Below are 26,984 nucleotides of genomic sequence, written 5' to 3'. Positions count from 1 at the left end.
GAGACTGTGGGCGTGGGGCTGTGTGTGGGGTGGGGAAAGCCTACAGTGCGAACCAGCTCTGGGGTGTTGGCACTGCGTGGGATGGGGATGGTGCAGGCAGTGCTGTGTGGTATGGCGGCATCGTGCAGCAGCACGAACATGAGACTGATCCCACGAAATGACACTTTTATTGATCCGAACAACTCAGGAGATTCCAGGGGTGGGGGTGGCAGTGCTGGCACTGCTGCCTGGCTGGATTTGGGGTGGCACCAGGGGACGCCGTGGGATGGGATCAGGTGGAAAGGACCCCAGTGTCTCTGCCCAGAGCCCCCAGAAACCCCAGGGAATGGTTTAGGCGAGGACAACTGACCTCTAGCACAGGCATAGGACCTCCCAGCCTGGCATATTGCACTCACAACACCCACAACCCACCTGCTCCTGCTGATGCTGCCCAGCACTACATCAGGGAGCACTTCTCCTTCACTTCATCCACAGTGCCCAGTGCACGGCCCCGCAGCGCCGCCAGATCCACGTCCTGCAGCCTGGTCAGGAAGGCGAAGGTGCCCTCCTCTTCCTCCTCCTCCTCCTCCTCACCACGCACCATGGCAGCCAGCTCCGGCGGCAGCTCCACCGCGCCGCCTGCCACGTGCAGCTGGGCATCGTCCCGCTCATCCTGTGTGGGTGGGAGGTGGCACTGGGGCTGCGATGGACCCCCAGCAGCCTGGAGAGGGAGCGGGAGAAGCGGGCTCCTTTGGGACACCCGCAATGGGGCAGTCTGGGGGCCCAGCAGCTGCCCAGCCCCACACTCGGGCTGCTGGACAGACGTGTGCGTGGGTGGACAGGATGGACAGAGACAGCAGCCGTTTGCTGCCCTCTTCAGGAATCGCTTCCCATCCTATGGGACTGGGGAAGGGGAGGATGGCTGCCACCCAGCTCGGGGGTACTGGGGGCTCGGGGTACCTCTGTGTGTCCGTACCTGGGCCAGGTGATACTTGTCCCGCAGGTGCATGCGCACAGTTGCCCGTTCTGCCTTCTTGTGTGCAAAGGTTTTGTCCCGCTCGATCCTGTGTGATGGGTGACGTGTTGTCACCTCTGCCCCAGCTGAGTCCCCACATTGCCCCCCAGCCTGGCGTGGCTGCACTCATCCAAAGATCCAAATGTGCAGTGGTCCATGTGAGGCTGCAACTGGGGGCCCCAGAGCAGGGTCTGTGCCCTGCCCCCTACCCAGCGGTGACAGCTGTAGTGGGAGGACTCACTCCTCCCACAGCCTTTCACCTCCCTGACACCATCCCCAAATCACCCAGATCTGTGGTGGTGGCACCTGAGTGCAGCCCAGTCCTGTCCTCATCTTCCCTCACATATGTGGGCCCTGGGGTGAGGGTGGCACTGGGCACCTCCCTCTCCCTTGTCATCTGCAGAATGCTGAGTCCCTGCACCAGCACCCATGGGGACCTCCTGTGCCATGGGGACATTTCACGTCATGGGGACCTCCTGGACTATAAGGATATCTTGCACCATGGGGACATCCCACACCATGGGGACCTCATGCACCACTGGGACATCTCACTGTTGGGACATTTCATACCATGAGGACATCCTGCACCATAGAGACCTCCCTCACCATGGGACCTCCTGCACCATGGGGACATTCCACACCATGGAGACCTCCTGCACTTTATGGACCTACTCTGCTCCCACCCGCTGCCTCCCTGTCCCTGTCCCACCCATGCAAGGGGCAAGTGACACCCCAGTCCTGCTTCATGGTGACCCTGCAGCCCCAACCAAGCCTTACTTCTCCTCCAGCAGCTGCCGCTGGTACTCCTCGAACTCCTCGCGGGACATGCCGTGGGGCAGGGCAGCCGCCTTGCCGTCCTTGGGGGGTGCCTTGGGCTCCTCCTCACCCCCCCGCAGGTTCCTCAGGGCGGCCGTGAAGAAGGCAGCCATGGGTGGGTGGATATTGTGCCCGCGCCCCGCCGTGCCCAGCACTGGGTCCAGCGCCTGCAAGGTCAGCGGGACCTGGGATAAGGGCTGGATTATGGCATTAGGAAGGGAAGGCACCACCACTGGGGTGGGAAGACCCAAGGGTGCTGTGGACCTGGAGCCGGTGGAAATAACCCATTGCGTGGGCCTTGATGGAGGAGCACAGTGGGCACCCAAAGCCACTTTCTGTGGTGGGGCAGAAAGTGGGCATGGGGAAGATGTGAGAGGATGAGCCAAAAAAATCAACCCAGGGTCAAAGGACCGGAAGGGAAACAAGGAATGGGGCGGGTGCACACGCTCACACCCCACACTCCTGTTAATCCCTGCTCCGCTGAGATATTGAGATTGCTTGTGAGCCGGTGCCTGGGGCTGCCCCTGCCCTGCTCCCATAATCTATATGCGAGCAATTTCCATACAGGCTCTGATTAAAAGAATAATCCCTGGCTCTGCGCACAGCCCTGAGCAGAGTGGGGCTGGGCTGTGCATGGGGGGTTGAGGGGGCTGGGGCTCCTGCCCCGCCACTGTGCTCACCCCAAACAAGGGATAGCCCTAACGTGAGTCTGGAGACTTAAAGACACTGTCCAACTAATTTCTGTGGTTTAATAAAGAGGCCCAAACCCATGTGGCTGAGCTGAATGTGGTTGGTGTGTCCATGCAGGGCCAGCATCGGGCTGTGCCAGCCATGGGGTGTTGTCTTCCATAAGGATGGGACATCCTGTGTTGTCCCCATCACTGGGAAAGGAGAGGAAATTAAGAGGGACCTCATGCTCCCGGTGTCCCCAGGCGTGGCTGGGCAAAGGGCCCCACGGGGACAGAGGGATTTGTCTGTCCGCTGCATCCTCTTGGGAGATGGAGGGAGGACATTGCATCCTCTGGGTGCATGCAGGGGAGGAGGGCATCCTGCAGAGTCACTGCCCCATCTTCACCAGGAGGGAGCAGCCTCCAGGCTGCCCGTTTTCACACTGCTCCCCAACTTGGGGGCTACTCCTGTAGGTCCTGGGGGCTCCTTGAGTGTGGAACATAGGTTAAACATCCTTCAGGTGCTTCAGCTCTTTCTGCAGCTTCTCTGTGAGCTTCTTGAAGGACGGCCGCTTGCCTGGCTCCATCTCCCAGCAGCTCCTCATCAGTGCATACACGGTGGGCCGGCAGCCCTCAGGGGGCTCCATGCGGTACCCCTGCTCCAGCTGCTCCGTCACCTCCTTCAGGCTCTGTGGGTGGAGCAGGGAGCTGGGATCCCCCTACCAGGGGCAGCAGGGACATCCCCATTCCCTGCATCTCATCAGGATGTGAACCCCTGCACTCACCAGCTTGGGGTAGGGCGCTCGGCCAAAGGAGAACACCTCCCACAGCAGGATCCCATAGCTCCACACGTCCGATTTGGAGGAGAATTTCTGCCGTGGCATGGGGCAGGAGCTGCAGCCAGCTGGGGAACCATCGCTCCCTGCTCCACCCTCACCTCCCCATGGCAGAGGGACCCCACACCCATCCCATCCCCCCACATCCTGCAGGAGATGCCCTCACCCTCGGGATGAGGATCAGGACAAAGCCCAGAGATGGGGAGATGGGGAGTCAGCACGGAGCAGAGATGGGTTGGTGGGATGGGGTGGGTTGGTGGGATGGGTTGGGAGAGCTGCCCTGGGGATCCTTTGCTCCATCACTCACATTGTGCTTCAGGGCCTCGGGAGCCGTCCACTTCACGGGCAGCAGCGTGGTGTCTGCACCACGGGGGTTGACCCTGGCCAGGCCAAAATCACTCACTTTGGCCACGCTGTCCTCAGAGATGAGGATGTTGCGAGCGGCCAGGTCCCTGTGCACCAGCTTCTTGGACTCCAGGTAGTCCATGCCCTGGGCCACGTCCCTGCGGTGGTGGGGCAGCGTCACTGTGTGTCCCCCTGCCCTGGTGTCACCCATCCCCCTGTCCAGGTGTCACCTATCCCCCGTCCCGGTGTCACCGTGTCTCTGGGAGGTCCCCAGCAATGAGGGCAATGGGGGGAGGACTCACAGAGAGAACTGCAGGAGTTGTGGCAGTGGGACGAGCGCGCGGCCCCGCGTGCGCAGGAAGTTGACCAGGTTGCCCTGAGGGATGAGAGCCGTGTAAGGACCATTGGGATGTGGCTCCCAGAATCCAACTCAGCCCCAAACTGTGGGTTTTATCTGAAAATGGAGCCTCAATCAGCCCCATCGTCTGAGCCCCGGCCACCCTCACCTTGCTCATGAACTCCATGACGATGTAGAGGCCGTTGTGCAGGATGACACCGAGCAGACGCACCAGGTTCTTGTGTCGGACCTTCCTGAAGTGAGGGACCACGGTCAGGGGGTACCGCCAACACCATGGGATGGGGTCTGTCTGTACCCCTGTGCCCCCCACTCACGTCATAGCGGCGGTCTCAGCGAGGAAGGCCTGGGCGGTCACATCACACTTGACGTTCTTCACAGCCACCTTCTGCCCCATGTACTCACCCTGCAGGACATCTGGTGGGGGATGCAAGGCATTAGGCATGGGGACACCCCGCAGAGCCCTAGGACAGCAGGGATGGCATCCAGGAAAGTCATCTGGCGATGTCCTCTAGGGACTTCTGGCTGAAGACCTCTGGTCCCATCTCACCTCCAAACTCGCCTTGCCCGATGCGTTCTCCCAGCGTGAGGTGCTGCAGGTTGAGCAGCCAGCCAGCTGCATGGCACAGGGATGGGTCAGAAGGCACCAGAGCCACCTCCTCCCCCAGAGCTGGCCTCACCCCTTCCCACCTTTGGCCAACTCCTCCTCGGCTGACTTCATCCCACTCTTGGCTTTGGGCTTCACCAGCTTGGTGCAGAGGGCTCCTTGCTGCTCCGTGTAGTGCTGCAGGATGGGGCAGGGGGTGAGGAGTGGGGGAACGGCCATAAGGTGCTCCGTGGGACCCCAACACCAAAGCTACCCCTCCAGGTGCACAGAGCCCATCCTACACAGTGGGAAATCCCAAAGCAATATCTCCCTGTGGGGCACAGTCATGGCACACTGCAATGGAGCAGCCTGTCCCCAGGGTGGGGGACAGGGAAGGGGTGGTTTGCAGATCTGCAGCAGAGGCAGCAGTAGAGCTGCAGCAGTGGAAGATGAAAGGGGAAAAGGCCCATCTGAAAGCAGAAGTTTTGTCTAAACATGGAAACAATCAGGAAGCATGAACTCCCACAGCAGAGACATGGAGTGGTTGTGGGTCAGGGTAGAGGAAGAGCTAGAGGAAGAGCTTTCTGGAAGCAGGAGAGCCAGTGTTATATTTGGCAGCAGGCAGGGCACAGTGGGCGCATCCACTGCTCCCCAAACCAAGCAGGGTCTAGAGAACATCGTGGGATGGAGAATGGCAGCAGGTAACAAAACCCACCCACAGCTGTGGTGAAGCCCTCAGGGGCCACAGGATGAGGTGGCCATGATGTCACTCCGCACACTGCTGGCACACGGGGTCAGCAGCACCCCGCAGGTTCTCCATCACTGTGTTCCAAACCGGAGTGACCCCAAAGTCCTGCACAAAGGGGGGCTCTCACCTCAATCATGTCGATGAGGTTGCAGAAGTACTGCTCGCTGTCGATGCTCAGCGTGTTCTCCTGGTGCAGCACTCGGTAGTGGATCACCTCCTTGCCAAAGCTCACGCACAGCACGTAATCACCAGGGTGCCGGACCGACTCACGCACCAGGAACAGCCCGTCCTCGGGGGGCTGCAGCTCCTGCACTGCCTCCACCCCCGAGATCTTCCCATGGAACCAGCTGGGAAGAGGGGTATGGGAATGGGGGGTGTATGGGGTGAAGGATGGAGGAATGTGGGGTACGGGGATAGGGGTGAGGGGTGAGAATATGGGGAGATGGGGGCCATGGGGTGAGGGAATGTGGGGATAGGGGTGAGGGGATGTGGGGCTGGGATCTCTCCCAGCACCAGCAGCAAGGCAGTAGGAGCAGAGACCACACAGAGGCCATGCAGACCCCACAGCAGCCCCTTCCCCACTGGGGCTGTCCCAGATGTTTGGGCACAACGGGGGTTTTTGAAGCCAACAAATCCCTCGGTGACCCAGGCTCTTGGCTGCTCTGCCCTCAGCAACACCTCCAGACTTGGGGGAGGGGGGGAAATGTGTGGGACACCCCTGCAGCTGCTGGGACCCCGCAGTACTCACGGCATGAGGCTGAGCTTGTGGTCAGCACGGATGGCCCCGCGCTCCCGCAGCGCTCCGGCTGCCAGCAGCCCCTCCTGCCTGCTCTCGTTGTGCCGCGCACGGTACCAATTCCTGCCCTGCAGATGGGATGGTCTCAGAAAGGGGACTCCCCACCAGGAAGGGGGTCCTGGCCCCGGTGGCACTGCCAACCCCGCAGCCCCAGGGGTCACCTCTACGGCCTCGATGATGGTGACCACATCTCCCTTATGGAAGGCCAGCTCGCCGGCCTTGGGCTTGGTGTGGTCATGCTTGGTGACGCACTGTGTCCCCGCAGGCCAATGTTTCTGCAGGAAGAAGGCAGCGTCACCGGGATGCTCAGCCCTGAGGTCAGCCCCAGCTGGAAGGACTGAGTGGTGACATGGGACGGGGACAACATCCTGGTGGGATGGGATGCCCCAGTGTCACATCCCTGTCCTGGTGCAGTGCAGGAGAGGACAGTGAGCCCCGCTCACCCTGGACATGATCGGCCGTCAGCGCATCAGGGACTGCTGTCTGCTCCCGATGTCACCTGCAGAGAAGAAACTGAATGGGACCACAAAGAAATGAGGCTGAGCCAAAGCCCTGGCCTTGTCCCCACCCCCACTGAGCACAGCAGTGCCCCAGTGCCGCATGAGGCCCTCGCAGCGCCGTGTGGTTTTGGCAGGAACTCGCTTTCTCATCTCCTGTCTGCAGCTCACAGCTGTTGGGGCCACGAGATGTGAGGCTGGGAGAGGCACGGGGTGATGGGCTGCAATGCCAGCAGTGAAGGGCTGACTGCCCCCGCGGGGTCACTGCCAGGCATCTCACATCTGCGAGGTCCCCATTCTTCCCTGCTGTCCCATCACAGCCCGCAGTGCCGACCCAGGCGCTGTGCCTGGTCCATGGAGCAGCGACACACAGCACCTTCACCCTGCAGGGAAAGCCGGTCCTGGACGGAGCCCCACTCCTTGGAACGCCGCTGACACTCCTTGTTCCGTTCCTCTTTCTGCAGGTGAGTCACCATCACTCCTCTGCGTCACCGCGCTGAGCCCCGTGACAACGAGCAGATGAGGAGCGGTGCACTGGGCATGGGACAGCACTCAGCTGTGAATCACACTGCCGTGGGTGCAGCTCAGACCTCGTCCTGATTGTTCCTGGGAATGCTCAGTGCATCGAGCTCCCACCACCCTAAAGATTGTTCCTGGGGAAGTTTAGCCCATGGAGATCCCACTGTCCTAAAATTTGTTCTTGGGGACACTCAGCCCATGGAAGTCCACGCACCATGAGCATGATGAGTGGGAAGAAAGGTGAGGAGAACACGCCAGCTGGATTGATGGCACAGAGCCCCAATATTTCACTTTCCCACCACCCCCTGCAGTATGGTGGGCAGGGGTTGCTGATCAGACTGGTGACCGCAGTGCTCTTCCCAACCTGTCATTCTATGGTGCTATGAGGGTTCAGTGGGGACAAGTGGATGTTTGTCACAAACAGGCGACACCAGGCTGGTCTCCCCACTGAACACAGTGCCTTCACCCCACATCCATCTCACTCACATCCATCTCACTCACATCCATCTCACCCCACATCCATCCCAGCCCTCTCACTTACCCCCAGCTGCGTCCATACGGGGCTGTGATGCTTTGGGCTGTGAAGATATGGGGCCGCTCAACCACGCTCCAACCTCTGAACTCCTGGACAGCCAACTCCTCCCGCACGGAGCAGCGCTGTGTTACTTCCAAAGGGCACAGACAGAGCCACGGTGTTATTTCCTCATTTCTCTTCTGGTTACGGAGATGCGACGTCCCAGAGGTCCTAGTGCCCGCCTGCCATCAATCATTAATCAGAGCTGGCTTCTTAGTTAATGACACTCGAAGCGACTTTTGCCCTTTAACAGCACAGGGATACACCCGTCCAGGAGCCATCGCGGAGCGCTGTTATCGCTGTCCTCCAGACACACTGGGGAGGAAGTTCCTCCACGGTCGGTCGGTGCTGAAAGGAAAAGTGAAAGTGGAGACCACAGGGCCACACTTTGATGCTTCAAATTTCATAGCAAAATGGGAAAGAAAGGAGGAGAGAGGAAGAGAGAGGAGGAGAGGAGAGGAGAGAGGAGGAGAAGAGAGAGGAGGAGAAGAGAGAGGAGGAGAGGAGAGAGGAGGAGAGGAGGAGAGGAGGAGGGGAGGAGAGGAGGAGGGGAGGAGAGGAGAGAGGAGAGGAGAGGAGAGGAGAGGAGAGGAGAGGAGAGGAGAGGAGAGGAGAGGAGAGGAGAGGAGAGGAGAGGAGAGGAGAGGAGAGGAGAGGAGAGGAGAGGAGAGGAGAGGAGAGGAGAGGAGAGGAGAGGAGAGGAGAGGAGAGGAGAGGAGAGGAGAGGAGAGGAGAGGAGAGGAGAGGAGAGGAGAGGGGAAGGGAAGGGAAGGGAAGGGAAGGGAAGGGAAGGGAAGGGAAGGGAAGGGAAGGGAAGGGAAGGGAAGGGAAGGGAAGGGAAGGGAAGGGAAGGGAAGGGAAGGGAAGGGAAGGGAAGGGAAGGGAAGGGAAGGGAAGGGAAGGGAAGGGAAGGGAAGGGAAGGGAAGGGAAGGGAAGGGAAGGGAAGGGAAGGGAAGGGAAGGGAAGGGAAGGGAAAAAAACATGCAGTTTGGTGCAAAAATGTTTCTTTTAAGGAATTCTGTGGTGTTATTTGGTTTTCAATTTTTAGGAACTCTAAAAGCATCAGCATCTCAAGGAAAAGGTCATGTAGAAAAGAGAAATACGGAGGTGTAAGGGATGGGGTTGGGTTGGTTTGGGGTTTGGAGTTGGGTTGGAGTGAGGGTTGGGATTTGGAGTTGGGGTTGGGTTGGAGTGAGAGTTGGAGTTGGGTTAAGGGTTGGGTTGGGGTTGGGTTAGTGTTGGGGTTGGGTAGGATTGGGATTGGATTGGGGTTGGGTTGGAGTTGGGAGTGGGGTTGTTTTGGGTTTGGGGTTAGAGATGGTTTGAGGGTGGGTTGGGTTGGATTGGTATTAGGGTTGGGTTTGGGGTTGGGATTGGGGTTAAAGTTGTGCTTGAGTTTAGGTTGGGGTGAGGGATGCAATGAAACATCATGACCAGGCAAATTCTAAGAAATTTTAATGCAGAAGTAATTCTGTGCAATCCTCACTGTGCACCAAACAGCAGTGAAGCGAACAGAGCCGCACGCTGCACCGTTAGGCTTCAGACATGAAACCCCGTGGTTTTCTTCACATGGAATAAAAGCTGGGAAGGGACGAAGTGGGGACACGTGTGGGGTTGGGGTTAGAAATGTACGGAAAGGGAACAGCTCGGAAATCTGAGTGCACTCTGAGAACCGCGTGTTCTAATGCCAGCCCTAACCCCAACCCCAACACAACCCCAAAACAACTCCAACTCCATCCCCATCACAACCCCAACCCAATTCTTAACCCCAACCACAAACCTGTTCCCAACCCAGCCTCCATCCCAAACCCCAATGTCAACACTGTCCCCAACCCCATCCCAACCTCATCCCCAACTCTAACCCAACTCCAACCCAAAACCTCACCCCAAAACTAATTCTAACTCCAAACCCAACCCCATCCCTATCCCCAGTCCTAACTCTAACCCCAACCCCAACCTCAAATCCAAAGCAGACTCCAATGTCAACCCCATTCCCAACCCCAACCCCATCCCCAACTCTAACTCAACTCCAAACTCCACCCCAATCCTCACTCCAATACTCTAACCCCAAACTCAAACCCATCCTCAACTCTGATCTCAACCAAAATCCCAATCCAACCCTCACCTCAACCCTAACTCTAATCCCAAGCCCAACCCCAAACCCAAACACATTTCCAACCCTAAACACAACCACAGCCCCAACCCAACTCCAACCCCAACCACATCCTCAAACCTAACCTAACCCCAAGCAAAACCACAATCCCAATCTCAACCCAGACTCCAACCCAAACCCCAATGTCAACCCCATCCCCAAACCCAACCCAACTCCAACCCAACCCCAACCCCAACCCAACCTAACTCCAGCTCCAACCCCATCCCAACCCAATTCCAAGCCCAACCTCAACCCCATCCTCAACTCTAAGCTAACTCCAAACCCAATCCCAACCCCAACACCAACTCTACCCCTCATCTCAATCCCAACCCTAACCCAACCCCAACTGGGAACTGGGGGAACGGGAGGGAATGGGAGGATTGGAGGGAACTGGGAAATTATGGGGAACTGGGGGGAATAGGTGGGAATTAGGGGAAACTGGGGGGAGTTGGGGGATTGAGGGAATTATGGGGATTGGAATTGGGGGAATAGGGAGGAATTAGTGGGAATTTGGGGTAATTTATAGTAATTATGGGGGTAATTGGGGAGAATAAGGAATGATTAGTAGGAATTGGGGGTAATTACTGGGAATTGGTGGTAATTAATTGGATTTCGCGGGGTAGTTAGTGTAAATAGGGGGTAATTGGGTGTAATTGTTGGGAACTGGGGATCAATTAGTGGGATTTTGTGGGAACTGGGGATAATTAGCAGGAATCGGGTGATTAGGGTGAATTAGGGGTAAGTAGTTGGAATTGGGTAATTAGTGGTAATTGAGGGTATTTAAGGATAATTATGGGGAATTAGTGGGAATTGAGGGTGTAATTAGTGGGAATCAGTGATAATTGGAGATAATTGGTGAGAATAAGTGGGAATGGTGGTGGTAATTAGTGCGGAGTATAGGTAATTTTGGGATAATTAGTAAGAATTGAGAGATAATTAGTGGGAATTACTGCTAATTAGGGGGGTAAAAATGGGGGAATTAGTGGGATTTAGTGGGAATTGGGGGTAATTAGTGGGGATCAATGACAACTAGGGGCGATTGGGGGTATTTAGAGGCAATTAATTGGTAACTATGTGTAACTAATGGTAATTGATGTGTAATTAGTAGTAATGGGGTAGTAGTGGGTAATTTTAGCATAATTATGGGGTAATTAGGGTTAAATGGTGGGAAGTAATGAGTAATTAGTAGTAATTGTGGGTAATTGGTCAGGGGAGTATTGGGGAATTAGTGAAACTTCGGGTAACCATCGGTAATTAGTGTCATTTTGTCGTAAATAATAGCTAATCAGTGATAATTAATGAGCAATTAGTTGATGAGGTTGGGATGAAGGAGAGGATTTGGGGATTTCAGGAATGTGAAATTCGGTGCTCGTTGTGGAGTTGGGATTCCACCATTCCGGGAGTCCAAAATTTGAGGATTTGGGGATTTCTGGGTTTTTGGGATTCTCCAAATTTGGGATTTGGGGACTCTGAAGTTCTGGGACTCTGAGATTCCACAGCTGTTTGGTTTTAAGATTCTGTAATTTAGAGATTCCGGGATTTGGGGATTCTGGAAATCTGGAATTCAGTGACTGTGGGATTCTGTGATTCCAGGACCCCATAATCCCACCATGAGTCCACGATTTCAGGATTCTGCTGTAGGATTCTGAGGATTCCGGGATTTGGGGAATTCTGGGATTATTTTTTTTGGATCTCAGAATTCTGCATCATTGCATGACTTTGATAGTTACTGATTTTCCCATTTCTGACCCCATTTCCAGGTGCTGATGGCCACTGAGCGCCCCAAGGGCACTATGGGGCTGAATGTGGGGTGCAGTGGGGCTGAGACTGGGGAGTAATGAGCTTCTGCCCCACACTTATAGGTCTCAACACCCATTTATCTGTTCACTCCACACTTATGGGTCCCAACTGCCACCTATGGGTCCCATCCCACACATAAGGATCAGCCCTGCTCTTATGGGTTCCACTCCACTCATGAGTCATCCCCACGCTGACTTTTGGATCTCAGCCCTATATCTCTTAATTGCCCCTCACCCCACCCCCAACCCAGCCCCACACTGTGCCACCACCACTGCTCTTGTGCCACCTGTGTGGGCTCCTATGGGGCCGAGAGCAGCTGCTTCTGGGGCCTGCAACAGGCATGGGGCAGACATGGGTGCATTATGGGGTCCATTGGGTGGTTATAGGGTCTATAGTGCAGTTATGGCACGGCTAGGGGATTTATGGGGTGGTTATGGGGTCTATGAGGTAGTCATAGGGACTATGTATTATGGGGCCAATGGGGTCTATAGGGAAGTTATGGGGTGGCTAGAGGGTTTATGGGGTGGTTATGTGGACTATGGGATAGTCATAGGGACTATGTATTATGGAGTTCATGGGGTCTATAGGGAAGTTATGGGGTGGCTAGGGGGTCTATGGGGTGGTTATGTGGACTATGGGGTAGTCATAAGGACTACATATTATGGGGTCCATGGGGTCTATAGGGCAGTTATGGGGTGGTTGGGAGGCCAATGGGGTGGTTATGGGGTCTATGGGGTAGTCATAGGGACTATAGGGTCTATAGGGCAGTTATGGGGTGGCTATGGGGTATTCATAGGGGCTATAGGGTAGATGGGTGGTCTATGGGACAGTTATGGGGTCCATTTGACTGCACTGACCCCAGCCCCACCCCCTGACCCCTTTCTGACCCCATCACCATTCTGGACACGCCCCCTTTGTAGCCCCGCCCCTTTGAAGACACGCCAAATTGTAGCCACGCCCCTTTGAGGCCACGCCCCGCCGCAGGCCCCGCCCTCGCCCCATTGCGCCTGCGGGCGGTGGAGGAAAGAGGCGTGGCCTGAAGCGCACTGGGGGCGGAGCTCTGTGGAGGGCGCCAAGGGGCGGGGCCACGCGCCTGCTGCCTCCGCCTCCAGGACTGCGATTGGTGCGCTGCACCTGAGGGGGCGGGGCCTGAAGGGGGCGGGACCCGAAGGGGGCAGGGCCTCGAGGACAGTGGGCGTGGTTTAAAAGGGGCGGGGCTTACCAGGGGCTAAATGGGGGTGGGGCTGGAATATGGGGGCTATGGGGCACATGGGGAGGGTTGGCAGGGGACCTATGGGTTACTATGGGGCAAGGTATGTGAGAGAATACACGGTGGGTTATGGGGTGTCTATGGGGCGGGCTGTACGGGTACATGGGACAAAGTGTGGGGGCTATGAGGTGGGGTAGAGGTGTTTAATGGGGCAGGATATGAAGTAGGTATGGGGAGTCTGTGGGGAGGGAGATGGGGCATGGTGTGGGGAGCTATGGGGGTATATAAAGGGTCTGTGGGGCAGGATATGCAGTGGGCTATGGGTAGGGTTATGGAGAACCTATAGGAGTCTATGGGGCAGGGTGGGGGGGTATGTGGGGGGTATGGGAGTTATGTGGAGATGGCTGTGGGGCAGGGTGTGGGTCACGTGCAGTGGGCATATGGGGTGGCTATATAGGGCAGGCTATGGGAGCGGATGGGGGGGCATATATGGGACAGGGTATGGGGACTATGGGGCAGAATACATGGTGGGCTATGAGGGGGTCCTATGGGGTAGGGTATGGGAGCATATAGAGCAGGGTGTGTGTTGCCATACAGGGGGTCTATGGGGCAGCTGTGGGGCAGGGTTTGGGTCTGGTGCACGTAGCTCTGATCTCACAGCTCTTCTGCTCATCACAGCGGTGCACCAACGTGGTTTTTAGTTACATTTCTGAGCTAAGGAAAAATCAGATTGTGTGTTGTTTGTGAATGGAAAATAACGTCACGTAACGTAGTGATGTTCTGATGTTACTTTGGGGGATTTTGGGCCCAAACTTGGCTCAGCTCTTCCCATTGGGTCCCTGCAGGAGGACCTGGAGCACAGCACGGCTCCCACGGCAGCTCACTGCTGAGCCGGGGTTCAGCTCTTTGCTGTGCACACACGGCGTTGCTGCACTGCTGTGCTGCCCACGCGGAGGGGCGGGAGGTGCCGGCACCGCTGTCCCGTGGGATCTTCTGCTGCACGCTGCTGTCTGCATCTCTGCTCCGACAGGATCAGTTTGGGAGGGCAGCGATGGGCACAGCCCCTCCTCACCCACAAGCAGCGACAGGTTCCGGGCTCCAGGTCTCCCTGCTCCTCAGCCACAGGCAGCGATAGGAACAGCCGCTCTCCTGCTTGCCTATGAGCAGCACTGGGCTCCAGCCCTCTTCCTCTTTGCCAGCAAGCAGCGATGGGCTCCAGGCCCCCTTCCTCCCCATCCAAGGGCAGTGATGCGCTCTGGGCTCGAGGTCCTTCTTCTCCTTGCTGTGATGGGCTCCAGGCTCCAGGCCCCTTCCTTTTTGTCTTAAGGCAGCGCTGGGCTCCGGCCTCGGGTCTTTTTCCTCCTCACCACGGGCAGCAATGGGCTCCAGCCCCCTTCCTGCTCACCTGCTGGGCTCTGGGCTTGGGGTCCTTCTCCTCCTCGCACACTGCAGTAACGGCCTCTTGGTTCCAGGTCCTTTCCTCTACAACAGAGGGCAGTGATGGGCTCCGGGTTCCAGGCCCCTTTCCCCCCCCCGCAGCGCAGGGCTCGAGGTCCGTCTCCTCTTTGCCCACGCGGCTCCGGGCTCCAGCCCCCCCCGCTCCTCACAGTGCAGGCCGGGCTCCAGCCCGTTCCTCCCCGCCCGGAGGCTGCGCTGAGTTCCGCGCTGGAGCCCCGTCCCGCAGCCCCCGGCCGCGCTCCTGCCGTCCTCCCCGCAGCGCCGCAGCCCGGCCGTTTCCGGCGCCGCCCCGCGCTCCGTCCGCCCCGCTCCCGGCGCCGTTCCCCGCGCCGCGCGGAGCCCCGCGCTTCGTCCCGCTCTTCCCGGGGGCGCCCACCCCGGCGCGGCGCCCCTCCCCCCGCGGTTCGCGGCCGCCGCGAGACGGACGGCCCGGCGGACCAATGAGACGCGGGACACGTGCGCGCGGCGTCCAATGGCGTTCGGCGGGCGGGGGCGGGGGGGCGTGTCCGGCGGCGCTGCGAGCGGCTTGTTGTGCGCTGCGGAGCCGTTCGCCTCCCGCTGCACGGCCGCGCCGAACCGCAGCGAGGTGAGAACCGGCCGGGCCGGGCCGGGGAGGGGCGGCGCCCGCGGAGCTCCCGGCGCTCCAGGGCGGGGCGGAACGCGGCGGAACGGGGGCGGCGGGGATCGGGGCGGCGAGGCCTAGGCTCGGGCCTGCGGGGGAGAGCCGGGCCTGAGGGGGGAGGGGCCCGGGGCGGGCGGGGCGGCGGATGGGGCGGGGGGGCGGGGAGGGGAGGGGCGGGAATGAGCGGCAATGGCGGCAATGGGCGGCAATGGCGGCAATGGGCGGCCGTGCGGGGCGGCGGGGCGCAGCGGATGGCGCCGCCCGGCCCGGCTCGGCGCTGCCCGGCTCGGCGCTGCCCGGCTCGGCTCGGCTCGGCTCGGCGCTGGGCTCCGTCCCGTTGGCCTTACCGATGTGAGCGCGGAGCCGGCGGAGCTGCGCGATTTGCCGTCCTGCGGAGCAGCGCTGACGGGCGATGTGTGCGATGACGGGCAGCTCCGTGCCGGCTGTTTCGGGCTGCTGCCCGCTGTGAGCCGCCGGGCTGCCCAGCACCGCCCTGTGGAGGCGATGCGCGCTGTGCTGCTGAGCATCGTGGATTGAAAAGGACCATCGCGGTCACCTGGTTCCAACCCTGCTGTGTGCAGGATTTACGCTGCCCCTGGTGTGTTTTTGCAGCAGAGGAGGGTGGAGATGAGCAGCTGCTCGTGGTTCTGTGCCCCTTTGCTGTTCTGGTTTCCTTCCCATTGCTGTCAGTGGTTTCTCTTTTGGCCTCCAGCCCTTCTTGCTCTGAGTGCCACCAAAAGCACTGGGAGCAGCACTCGCCGCATGGAGGTGGGTGAGGATCACTGAGAGGAGCTTGGAAGCGTTCTGAGGCAAATGTGATCATGGTGGAAATGCCCCTTGGAGGCACGGAGGAGTAAAGAATGTGGAGACGTGTGATGGGCTTTGGCAGTAGGTGGTGGCGGTGGTGGAGGGAGGCCTTTTTGCCATTAGAACTGAGAGGAAATGCTGGCACCTTCAGTACAACCACACCGAAGCAGCGGGGAAAGGAGATGTGTTCATTCCAGGATTGCACAGGGGGGAAAGAAATCAATAAAAGTCCATTAAAGCTGAAAACTCGGCAGGACCGGCAAGCAGGCGCGATGGGTTCCATGGATGGATGAGCAGAAGGAGCTTCAACACGTGTGGGTTCAGCAGCTTGTGCGGCCTGACAGTGGGCAAGGATCCTCCTGGTGGTTAAAGGCAGTTTTAATGGAGTCCCCCACGTGGGCATGTTTAAGCAGTTGCCTTGCTGGGGTTTATTTCTCCATCCAGAAGAAGCAGATCCCAGATGCCATATGGGTGCCCTGTGCCACCAAGCCGGGCTGTGTGCAGGGTGCCAAGAGGGTCCTGGGGGGAGATTTGTGGTGTCTGCAGAGGGATCTGGATCAGAGGTGGGACAGCAGCGTTCTGGCTGCAGAGCATTGGAGGCACGTGGGCCTGGTGGTGTTGATCTGCATCCTCACTGTGATCTCCGTGGGGATTTGTTGTTCCACCCTGTGCCTGGATTGAACTCTTGCTTCTCAGAGCCATCTCTTGGCTGCAAAAGAAGCTCTGTTTCATCAAGGCTGTGTTGGAATGTTGTTGGAAATGACTTTCCTGGTGGGTGGGGACTGATGGGAGCTCACTGTGCTCTGCTTTGCCTTTTGGTGTGTGTGGCACTGCCATGTGCTCAGTGCTGGGCTTCTCAGCTCCTCTGCACCCATCCCTTGTGACTGTGGGGCTCTGCTTGGCACTGCCCTTGGCGTAGCAGTGTCTTCTTGCTCTGTTTCAGGTGTTGTCTCCAAGGAAGCCTACCCAGCAGCTTCACCACTGAGCAGTAGAGCAGTGCCCAGACCAGATAGCAGTTTGTTGTTTGCCTCTGAGCCTTGTGGGAGAGGAGGCATGTCAATAAGCATCGTCCCTCTGCTGCAAAACGAGGAGGAGGGCTGTTTGTATGGCCCTGGAGTTCTCCTTGAGATCAACCAGTGCATTTAGGGACCAACCCTTGAGTCCGAAGCAGAGCCCCACCAGCACTGCTTGGCTCAGTGCAGCCCCTGCTCACTCACCAGTGCTCTCTTGGGCCAAGTGTCAGCTGTTGGTGCAGTCTGTGATAGCAGAAACCATGGAGCTGTTCACATAGCTCTGATCTTCTTGTGCTCAGCACCGCTGGCAGCCTGGGTGGATGAGAAGTGCTTCAGGGCTGGAAAGCAAAGTGCTGGTGTGACAGCACAGAGCTCACTGCTCGTGGAAAAGCAGTTTCCCTCTTAGGTTCTGCAGTAGCTAACGTGCTCATGTTATCATCTATCATCTGTTTTGGTGTCTGCATTCAAATCTGTGAGCCCAACATTGGCCTTTGTGGGCCTGTGGGTGAAGGGAGGACGTAGCAAACCTCTGAGCTGTTTGTGTCAGGAGCAGGAATCCTCCCTGAGAGCGTTCCTATGTCAGCCTGGTTTGTACGTTTGCCTTCTTAGCAAACTTGTGAATCAGCAGTGCCCTGGGCACTGTGTGTTTATCACAGGGAATGGAGGTGAGCGTTGCAGGCAGTGCAGTGAGGGGCTGTGGTACAGTGATTTCAAGCTGATAGCCACTTGCCAAAGTGCTGTCACTTCTGCTTAGTGCCACGTGCAGGTCTGGGAGCTCCGTGCTTGGGAAGATTGCCTTTCAACAACTTGGAAACTGTCTCAGCCACCTGGCCCAGTGGCTGCAGTGAGGTGAGCAAGGAAGGTTCAGGTGTTTTGGTGCCCTGGAGCAGAGCAGGAGCCCAGATTGTGAGCCTGTGCCTGCACAGCTCTGGCACAGCTGGAAGGGGACCTGTGCTTGCTGGTACAGCTTTGCAGTACAGCTGAGACAGTCTGACAGCTTGGGATGCAGAAGTGAGGAATATCTTGCTTGGCTCCTAGCTTTGCAGCTTCTCCCCTTGTTCTCCTATCCTGTTGTTGGTTCCTGTGCTTATCTTGCTGCAAAGAAAGCAAGAGCTGACACAGCATAACTGCTTCCCTCCTGCCACGATTTCCCACTGCTTCCATGGAGCAGATGCCTGTCCTGGGGGTGGGTGGGGGGTTTGGTGCTGTTGGCACTTGAGATGTAGAAATGTGGGGCTCAGAGGCTTCTCAGTGCACAGTGACAAGACCCCTTCTATGATTTGCTTCATTCCATCCTCACAAAACAAAGGATTTGATCTCAGTGTGTACTGGGCTGTGGGTCTGGTGGTGGTTTGTTCTCATACGGTGTGCTCGATTATTTGTTTGTTTTTTTCCCACTAAGAACATTGACTTCCCCAAGAAGTGTAAAGCAAACACTCAGTGTTACTCAGCAGATGCTGGAGAATGGACTGAAAGTCTCTCTTCCATGACAGTATTCCCTCTGTGGATATGGGCTTTCTGGCTTTAACCCTGCTGTTGTGATGGTTGGGTTTATAGCGACGTGCATTAAGAGCTGCTGCCATTCCTTCCCTTTGCACTGAGGGAAAGGAGCTGTGGGAGCTGTGCAGTGTGCCACGTGGTTCCCCGAAATGCTGTTTGAAGGAATGAATTCTTCTGGGAATGGCAACAAAAATAGTTTTGTTTTACAAGTAGGGAAAAATATGCATAGTTGGAACAATTGCTTTTTGTCTGAAATAAACACTCCGACTTATGGCAGGTGGAGGAGGCTTGGCTCACACAGAGCTCTGCAACTTATTTATTTGGGGTTTTTGTCTTTGCAGACACGTTATAAGATGTCTAATGGTTATGAAGATCACATGGCTGAAGATTGCAGAGATGACATCGGCAGAACAAATCTCATTGTGAACTACCTCCCCCAGAACATGACGCAGGATGAGCTACGGAGCCTATTTAGCAGTATTGGCGAAGTTGAATCTGCAAAGCTGATTCGGGACAAAGTTGCAGGTATGATATAAGAACAATGAATTTTAACTCGATGGAGCCCTCCACCAACTGCCTGGGAGCAGTTTAGTGTGGAATGTCTTCATGTTGCTGTGTGTCTGTGTTATCCAAGTACTGCTGTGCATCCGTAACGCCCAGTGCACAGTGCTTAGTCCTGCAGGATGCTTGAGGCCGAATCTAGAATCTTTCTGTGCAGCTGTGATTCCTAACCTTGAGCACCAGGATGCATACATACTTCAAGCAGTCTGAATTGGATCCCTAGCAAACCTGTTTTTCCTGCAGTCAGAGATTTTTTGGCACTGATTTCCTTACCTATCAGGAAACGAAGCTTGGAAAGCAAATGGTATCCTGGGCTCCATCAGCAGAGGGGTGGCCAGCAGGGACAGGGAGGTGATTGTCCCCCTCTGCTCTGCTCTTGTGAGGCCCCATCTGCAGCACTGCGTGCAGGGCTGGAGCCCCCAGTACAAGAAAGACAGGGAGCTGTTGGAGAGGGTCCAGAGGAGCCATAAAGATGAGCAGGGGCTGCAGCACCTCCCCTATGAAGACAGGCTGAGGGAGCTGGGCTTGTTCAGCATGGAGAAGAGAAGGCTGTGGGGTGAATCATTGCAGCCTTCAGTACCTAAAGGGAGCCTACAGACAGGAGGGGAGTCAGCTCTTGGAAAGGGGAGATAACAGCAGGACGAGGGGAAATGGTTTGAAGTTGAGGGAGGGAAGATTGAGGTTGGATGTCAGGGGGAAGTTCTTTCCTATGAGAGTGGTGAGGTAGTGGAACAGCTGCCCAGAGAGGTTGTGGATGCCCCGTCCATCCCTGGAGGTGTTCAAGGCCAGGTTGGATGGGGCCCTGGGCAGCCTGGGGTGGTATGAAATGCGGAGGTCGGTGGCCCTGCATGTGGCAGGGAGATTGGAGGTTCATGATCCTTGAGGTCCCTTCCAACCCTCGCCATTCTGTGATTCTATGATGAACTCAGGATATAGATGATCAGTGTGTGTGTATCAGTAAAAAGACATGTGCTGTGTGTCTGAAACAGTGCTGTGGGCTTGCTGTTCCTCAGGCATTTCACTTGTAAGCCCTTGAAGTGGGATTGTTGGTCACTGCTTTAAAAACAACAGGAGGAATGGAGTATTTCATTAGTGAAACATAACGTGTACATGGGAGCAGACAGAGCTGGGTCTGTGAGCTCTGTGTGGTTGCAGAGCTTTTTGCATGTGCTGTCAGTGTGCTTTAACCCTTGCACTGTTTGGCTGTGTGTACAAATTGTGGTGATTCCTGTTTAGAACCTTTGGTGCAGTGGGAGATAGAGGCAGTTATTGCAGTGAGTGATGAAGTGTTGGTGCTGCTCGTGGTGTGCAGGCAGCTGTGCTGTGGGGTTTTCTGTTCCATGCACTCAGTACTGCAGAATGTGATACTGATTTAAATCATCATCTGATCCGTATCAAACAGACCTTAACTATTTCACCATGAAAACCACAGGAAAGTGAGTGAAATGCACGAGAGTTCTTGCGTTGCCCTCACTGATTTTGTTACGCTCTTGAGAGTAGAAATGAGAACTGGATAACAAGAAATGTGAAATGTATTTTCTCAGTGGCTTTGTATGTGTGCTCATCTGAAAGCAGTGCCAGGCTCTGGCTTTGCCTGGTGATGCTTTATCAAAATACACACTTAGGGACAGTATGAGTAAATTCCTCATGAAAATAATGGCATGAAATGCACTTTTCTTAGAACATGTGGGTAGCTGAGCTTTCAGCCTAGCTGTTGTTGTGCAGTTTGAGATGCTGAGAAGTGGAGGCTTGCTTTGGAGGCTGTTTTGCAAGGAAACAAGGCTGCTCAGGGGAACATTATGAAGCCTTTTGTTGTATGTCAGCTGCCCTACATCTCATGGTGCTGAGCAAGGCCAGGTCTCTGTGCTGCGGGTGAGGAGGAGGGGCTGGGGGGGTCTTGCAGTAGATTCCTGCTTTCCTGCGTTTGGCTGACCCTGCAGGGCTCTGTGATGGAGGAGCAGAAGCACAGAACAAAGCCTGTGGCCCTGTGGCTGAGCAGTGGGCAGATTGTGATGCTGGCACAGGAGGCAGTGGGGGAGGTAACCTCGTGTTCTGTGGGAATCAGACTTCTCAGTTTAGCTGCCTCCGTTGACTATATTTGTTCAGTTAACAGCAGTGTTTGGGCTCGATGCTTATTTTTCACAAGACAGTGGCTGATCTCTGTTTTTTCCTCAATCTATTAACGGACCACACGGGGCAGAAAGTCCCTTCTGCCTGATTGATTGCAGTTGTTAATGATTTAGTGAACTCACCTCAGCCTTCTGCAGAGCCGTTGCAGATCGATGACTGGCTGCTGGAAGCGTGGCCATACGTTTGCTTTTTGGTCAGTCTGGGATAACTTCATTTTATTTCTGCAATAACCATAAAGAGAAGCACCCTTCCAGATCTCACTGATGGCAGCAGTGAGCAGAGCTGTCAGTGTCTGCACTCTCCAGTTCGTCCCCACATTCCAGAGTGATTCCAGACATGAGTTTTCTTCGTCTGTGAGGAGTGCATCAGTGCTCAGCATCTGTGCTCTTGCAGCCAAACCTGGCACTGCAGCTCCCTGTGCTTACATTTGTGGTGAGCATCACATCCAGGATTTTCACACGCACAGCACTCACAGGGCATTGCTCTTTCTGTCAGACTTGAAGGCCAGCACCGACTCAGAGCCCCAGGGAAACGTTAGAAGGTCACTGCCCAATATAGTGTGGCACAGTGTCAAGTCTGAGATGGTACTTTTTGCTGTTGTGTCTCCTGGCCTTTTTTAGTTACTGCTGAGGCCTGCAAGTCGCCATTGACCCAGTTCAGCTGGAGGGCTCTCTGTGAGGCTGCAAGCAATGACAAACCATGGTTTGTCTGGTCTTTCTGTGCTAACGAGGCTGTGACTTTCCGAGGCTGACTTCAGACATTCTGGTCCCAAAGCTGTGCTCTGTGCTGATCCCTGCCCAGCAGTGTGTGTGCTGTTACCTGCTGCCATGGGTGGCTCTACAGAGGAAATGCACCCTGTCCTGTCTTTTGCATCAAGGACGCTTGGATGATGTGCCAGGGCATCCAGATTCTGTGTTTCCAGTCTGCTGTGCTCTTACAGGTGAACACTGAGCCGTTTCTCCTTGTTCTGCAGCTGGACCAAATGCTGGAGCTAAAAATTAACGTCCTGTGAACGTATGTTTTTGTCTCAGTCTTCCCTCCCCTTGCAGGATTGCTGACACTTGCATACCTGACAACCCTAGAGCTTTGGAACAGTTGGGTTAAACTTTTCCCACAGCCTCAGCTGCCCGTGGGATCCGTGCTGTGCTCTATAGGAGTACATGGTGTGTGCTGCTCCATAGCAGTGCTCTGATAGATGCTGGTGTGGCTGCAGGAGGGAGACATCACGTTCCTCACTCCATTCTTGGAGTCTTACACTGCTTGAGGAGAGAATAATGCATCTACATTTGGAATCAAGGATATGATCCATCAGAGTGCACCAGAGCCTCTGCCTAAACCCGTCAGCTACTAAAATCTGGCCATGCCTATGCGTGCAATGGGAGGTGATGGCAGAATTCCTTGCAGGTTCTGCATATTGGAGTATTGGAGCTCACAGTCACACACCTGGATCAGCAGCTCCAGGACAAAGCTCTCCCTCTGTCCTTGCTGGAAAAGCATGGAGCAGAGTGGGCATTCCCAGGTGATTTGTTGATCGCAGCTCAGCTGCACCACCGACGTGTGTGTTAACCCACTGCTTACAGGATCAGTTCTAGGTGGCTGGAATTACAGGAGCCAGCATGCATGCTTCTTTTCATTACATCTTCTCTGGAAGACCCTCTCATAGAAGTGGTGCAGCCCAAACCAGAAGCAGGCACCTCTTAACACACGAGGGAAGGAAGGCGTTACACGCTGACAGGCAGCACGTCGCTGTAGCTCCTGTGATGGGATGACTGCTCATGCTGCTGTCACTTGCTGTTCCTTTCCAGTCTACTAACAGAGTTCTGAAATATTCTTGTCTCCTGGAAAGCATTCAAGTATTCTGTTTGCCTGAAATTGTTCCCTTCTGCATGGGAAACAACCACAGTGTTGTGCAGTTCTTGTCACTGTGATGGGAATGCTCTGTTACCCCGGGTTTTTTAAGACAGTCTTTGATTATCTTAGCATTCTGTGCTTGGAGACACTGATTGCTCCTCATCATACAGAGGCACATGAAGCCAGAAAGGCCCGTGCTGATGAGCTGCTCATTGTGTGAAGTGCTCTGCTTTACTAAAGTGGGATTCTTCCTTTGCCCTTCTTTTCCCCCACCAACCTGACAGAATGAGCCACATTGTGAAACTTTTAATTGTGCTCTCGTGTTTCTTAGCATGTTTATATTTGGAGTTACTGCCCCGCATCATTTTGGAGCACTTTAATTCTCTTCCAGTGAAAAAGTACTTTCCGTTCCAACAACTGATGAACAAAATCTGTCCTAAAGCTTAAGGAACTCAGATTTTACGGTAGGTTTTCAGGGCTTGGAGCTGTTGTTCTTTCTGCAAATGGTCTAAACTTCCAATATTTTCCAATATGGTGTAAACTTCCAATATTGTGGTGATGGTGGTGTCCTTGGAGCTGTCCCTTGCATCCAGGGTGAAGTCCCAGCTTGTGCTGAGTTGGCTTTGTGGTGCTTGTATGTGGAGTGTATGTTTGAGCTGCTGAAGTCAAGATGAGCCACGGCTGCTGCTCTGCCCGTGTTCACAAACCCAGTCCTTCTATCAGAAGCTTGGCTGGGTGTGAGTATCCCATGTGATGCTCCCACTGGTGTCTCTTGGCTGCCCTCCTGTCCCCAGAAGACTTGCTCCATGACTTTGCTGGAACCATGATGCCAGCCAGCCTGAGTGGCCTCTTGGTTTCTATTGAAGATGGCTTGCTGACTTGTTCTTCTTGGAATTCTCAACCTCCGTTCAGCTTTGGCTCTCCTGACACCAAGTGGTCTGTTTCTGATCTTCATTCTCTTACAGACCTCTGCTTTTTCCATCTCCTGTATGCTGTTTGTTTGCATGGCAGCTCTGCCTTGAGTTCCCTGCTCAGCCACGCAGCCCTTCTGACACTCCCACTCCTTTTCCCATGTTAGGCCCTGTTCTTGTAGGCTTCAGCAGGCAGTCTTCCCAGGCCTTAGCATCCAACGCTGCCTCCCAGACCCGATGAGATAATGGGATTTGGGTATGTGTTTGAAAACACTTATTTCTGACTAAACCTCTGGTGCCTGGGCTTTGGGATCTGCTTGCCAGCCACGTGCTGGGAAGTGTGAGATGCTGCAGGCCGTTTCTGTGCCATCCATTGCCCAGCTCACCCTGCAGATTCCTTGATCCATAGGAGCTGGGTCTGCACGGAGCTGTGCAGCCTCTGCTGTCCCAGGACACAGCTCCATGGAGTTGGGCCAACAGCAGCCGGTCAGCGTGCATCATCACTGCTTGTTTAGGTCTCCATTCCTCTTTGAATTGCTAGCTTTGATTTTCTTTAATTAACCAATTTAGTAAGCAGTGGCCAGGAGCACTTGAGGAAATGAGCTCAGCAGTTGCAGAGGTAACTTCTCCATGTGAAGATGTGTGTGGTGGGGCAGAGGCTGAGGATGAGCCACATGCTTGGCTGCCATGCAGACCTCCCCGTGCCTTCAGATTCATTGCACCACACGCCTTGATTTCCTCTCCATCGGTGTCATTACCAGAGCTCTTCCAAATGGGAGTGGATTTCTTCCAAGGGGGTCAGCAGTTCCCAAGTCCTCTTTATTTTCTCATCAGCTCGGGGTGCCCACAGGAGTCCAGTGTGGCAGCACTGTGAGCCGAGTGGGAGGCAAACGGTGCCGAATGGAGCAGTTTGCTCTGAGCAGCTGCTCAGCACTTTGTTGTGCTGTGCCAATGTCTGCTGAGCAGTGGGGCTGTGTTGACATCACCTTCTGCATGCAGAGGAGATAAAACACGGGGATGAAGGAGAAGGATCTGCGTTGTGTGATTCCATTTGGGTGCAGCAGTCCCACCCCCTTCTCATTTCTGTGCTGCTCAGAGAGAAGCCATCAATTTCATTTAGCGACAGCTTCTTTTTAGTTTGGGAACTGGATTTCTGGAGCTGAAGGCTGCCCAAGCAAGGCCAAGGGATGCACTGCCCTGAAAGCCCGGCTGGGTGCTGCCATCTGAACTGCTGTTCTACCCACCTTGGCTTCTGTCCCTGCCCTCTCTTCTCGCAGGCTGTTCTGATCAGGAGTTGTGGTTGAGGAGTGGGAAAGGTGCAGAGTTGTGCTCAGGTGAAGATAGTAAAGAAAAGACATGGGGGATGTGGTTACTGTCTGGGTAATGGGGGGGCAGGCAGTAGGAGGGGTGAGCACATGTAAGCTGGAGGACAGCATTCTCACAAGAACAAGTGGGTATGAAGTAAATAGGGATAAACTTGGAGCCGCTTTTAGAAAGGGAGAGCTTTGGAGGGGGATTTCTAGGATGTGCTCTCAGATTGGAGGTGCTGGGGTGAAAACCCAGTGCATTTCCCTGTAAAGTTCCTTCTTTAGGGGAGGGCAGTAGGTACAGTGTAACTGCAGGGCTTTGGCCTGGGTCGTGACTTTTGGTCCCCTGTATCCACGAGCATGGTTACGTGTGTATGGGATAAAAACAAAAGTAAGTAGCTTAGCCTTCCTTGTCACTGATCTCGGACTGTGCATCAACACTTAAGCCACCCAAGGCTCTGCAGGACAGCTGCTGGCCAAGAACAGCAAATTCCTCTTGTATTCTGGGGACTGAATGCAGGAAAGCAGAGAAGGACCTGCTCTGTTCACCTGCTCTGCACTGAGGCCCAGAACAGCGAGGGCAGCTTGGCAGGGCGATGCTGCTCAGCCCTGGCATGGCAGGCAGTGCTTTGGATGCAGCTCTCCTCACCCAGGGATGTGGTCTGGATCTTTAGGGGCTGTTTCCAGAATCAGGACCCAGTTCTGCTGATGTGTTTGTCACAAGCTGGGGTGTGGTACCCTGCCTATGGAGCGATCCCTGCCTAGCATCTCTGCATGGTGTGGGCTCCCTCTTGGCTCATCTTTGTTTTCTTAGGTTAGTATGCTTGGCTCCATGTGATAAACATGTTTCTAATTGATAAATAATGCATTTTCTTAATTAGGAGGAAAAAACTCAGATAAGCGATTGCAGACTAACCATCTGTGACTGGGATTTCAGAGCTGTACCTCATCACAGCGTGCATTTTCTGTTCCATTTGCTGAAGTCATCTGTAGGTGTTTAAAAGAGAAGGGCATAGAGGATAGATCTGAGATCCTGCCTTGTGTTTGTTTCTGTGGCAGTTAAATGTCAGAGTAAATGTGTGTCAGGGAGGTTTGCTCTGTGCTGGTGGAGGTGTTGTAATGATGGTAGGAGGGCAGGGTGCTGCTCCTGCACGAGGGGTTGACTTGGAGTGGGTCTGGCATCTTTCAAAAGTAAGTGTAGAAATTAACGGGGGCTGTTTATACAACGAAATGGGTGGCGTGACGTTAATTGAGTTTGGATGGGCTGGTGATGTATTGCATCTCATAACAAAGCAGATGAAGGCAGAAATGTGCCAGGCAGCTCTTCGTGCCAGCAGAGACTGCTGCAGAGCCAAGCAGGGTTGTCAGGAGAGCCCCTAACTGGGGAGCCTGCAACCCTGTGCTGCTGTGGCACACAGAGCAGATAAATATCCAGTGAGATGTCCTTTGCCTGAAATGTTCCAAAGAGTTTTGCATCGTTACTCTCAGATTCTTTTTGTAAGAGTTAAGTGTTATCTTCAAGGCTACTTTTGCTGTCACACTTCAGCTCTGTCTGGTTTGGAGCCCTGGCTGCTCATTAGCAGTATGGACATGTGAAGGAATGAGACCTTTTTCTCTCTTGTCTCCAGGAGTGAAGGTTGAACCAAAGCACACAAACGTGTTGTTTGGTGGCTGCTTACCCAGGAGTTCATCTGCTGACACCTTTCACTTTCTGCTCTAACTGCAGGAGTGTGTACCTGTGCACTTTGTCACTCTGTGCCTTTGTTACACCCCATGTAGTTTGCAGCCCTGCTCAGTATTCAGTCCTGAATTTACAGCTGATGGATCATTGTCTGAGATGGACTGTTCTCCAAGGTGTCTGAAGCAGCAAATAAGAGCTTCAGAGGGGTTCTTTCGTGAAGTGCATGCTTGGAAAGTTCTTCAGTGT

General features: G+C 55.1%; 3 protein-coding genes and 1 long non-coding RNA gene across 8 annotated transcripts in view; 1 reads left to right on the top strand and 3 right to left on the bottom strand.

The window, feature by feature from the left end:
• Window positions 1-159: 159 nt before the first annotated feature.
• On the bottom strand, window positions 160-2,392 carry LOC116236179 (complexin-4-like). The gene is made up of 3 exons (XM_031604742.2): window positions 1,772-2,392; window positions 956-1,043; window positions 160-652 (listed from the first exon to the last, which is right to left on the bottom strand). Exons 1-3 carry the CDS (start codon window positions 2,347-2,349, stop codon window positions 437-439), a joined length of 882 nt encoding a protein of 293 aa, XP_031460602.2. The 5' UTR covers window positions 2,350-2,392; the 3' UTR covers window positions 160-436.
• Window positions 2,393-2,534: 142 nt separating this feature from the next.
• Window positions 2,535-8,283, bottom strand: MATK (megakaryocyte-associated tyrosine kinase). Of its 3 annotated transcripts, XM_090125923.1 has the most exons (14): window positions 7,702-8,282; window positions 7,018-7,175; window positions 6,588-6,643; window positions 6,306-6,419; window positions 6,097-6,212; window positions 5,476-5,695; window positions 4,705-4,798; window positions 4,565-4,630; window positions 4,332-4,431; window positions 4,166-4,250; window positions 3,962-4,035; window positions 3,622-3,817; window positions 3,264-3,350; window positions 2,535-3,167 (listed from the first exon to the last, which is right to left on the bottom strand). In XM_090125923.1, exons 3-14 carry the CDS (start codon window positions 6,594-6,596, stop codon window positions 2,985-2,987), a joined length of 1,344 nt encoding a protein of 447 aa, XP_089982049.1. In that variant the 5' UTR covers window positions 6,597-6,643; window positions 7,018-7,175; window positions 7,702-8,282; the 3' UTR covers window positions 2,535-2,984. The 3 variants fall into 3 exon arrangements, with proteins under 3 accessions (XP_089982049.1, XP_089982050.1, XP_031460601.2); XM_090125924.1 differs by lacking the exon at window positions 7,018-7,175 and having other exon boundaries at window positions 6,588-6,657; window positions 7,702-8,283; XM_031604741.2 differs by lacking the exon at window positions 7,018-7,175 and having other exon boundaries at window positions 7,702-8,281.
• A 5,286-nt stretch (window positions 8,284-13,569) lies between these two features.
• Window positions 13,570-14,663, bottom strand: LOC116236180 (uncharacterized). The gene is made up of 2 exons (XR_004168503.2): window positions 14,505-14,663; window positions 13,570-14,379 (listed from the first exon to the last, which is right to left on the bottom strand). It is a non-coding gene; the product is annotated as an uncharacterized LOC116236180 (long non-coding RNA).
• A 159-nt stretch (window positions 14,664-14,822) lies between these two features.
• The window catches only part of ELAVL1 (ELAV like RNA binding protein 1), a 29,642-nt gene continuing 17,480 nt past the window's right edge, over window positions 14,823-26,984 (top strand). For all 3 annotated transcript variants that reach the window (XM_031604744.2, XM_031604745.2, XM_090126158.1), the window contains exons 1-2: window positions 14,823-14,941; window positions 18,639-18,822. In XM_031604744.2, coding sequence (XP_031460604.2) covers window positions 14,828-14,941; window positions 18,639-18,822 — 298 coding nt within the window. In that variant the 5' untranslated portion in view covers window positions 14,823-14,827. The remainder of the gene's footprint in view (window positions 14,942-18,638; window positions 18,823-26,984) is intronic.

The sequence above is a fragment of the Phasianus colchicus genome, chromosome 28, assembly GCF_987193195.1.
Source record: "Phasianus colchicus chromosome 28, bPhaCol1.hap1.1, whole genome shotgun sequence".
Classification (NCBI taxonomy): Eukaryota; Metazoa; Chordata; class Aves; order Galliformes; family Phasianidae; genus Phasianus; species Phasianus colchicus.
Note: the sequence above shows the minus strand (reverse complement) of the source record. Positions and strands in the feature narration are given on the sequence as shown.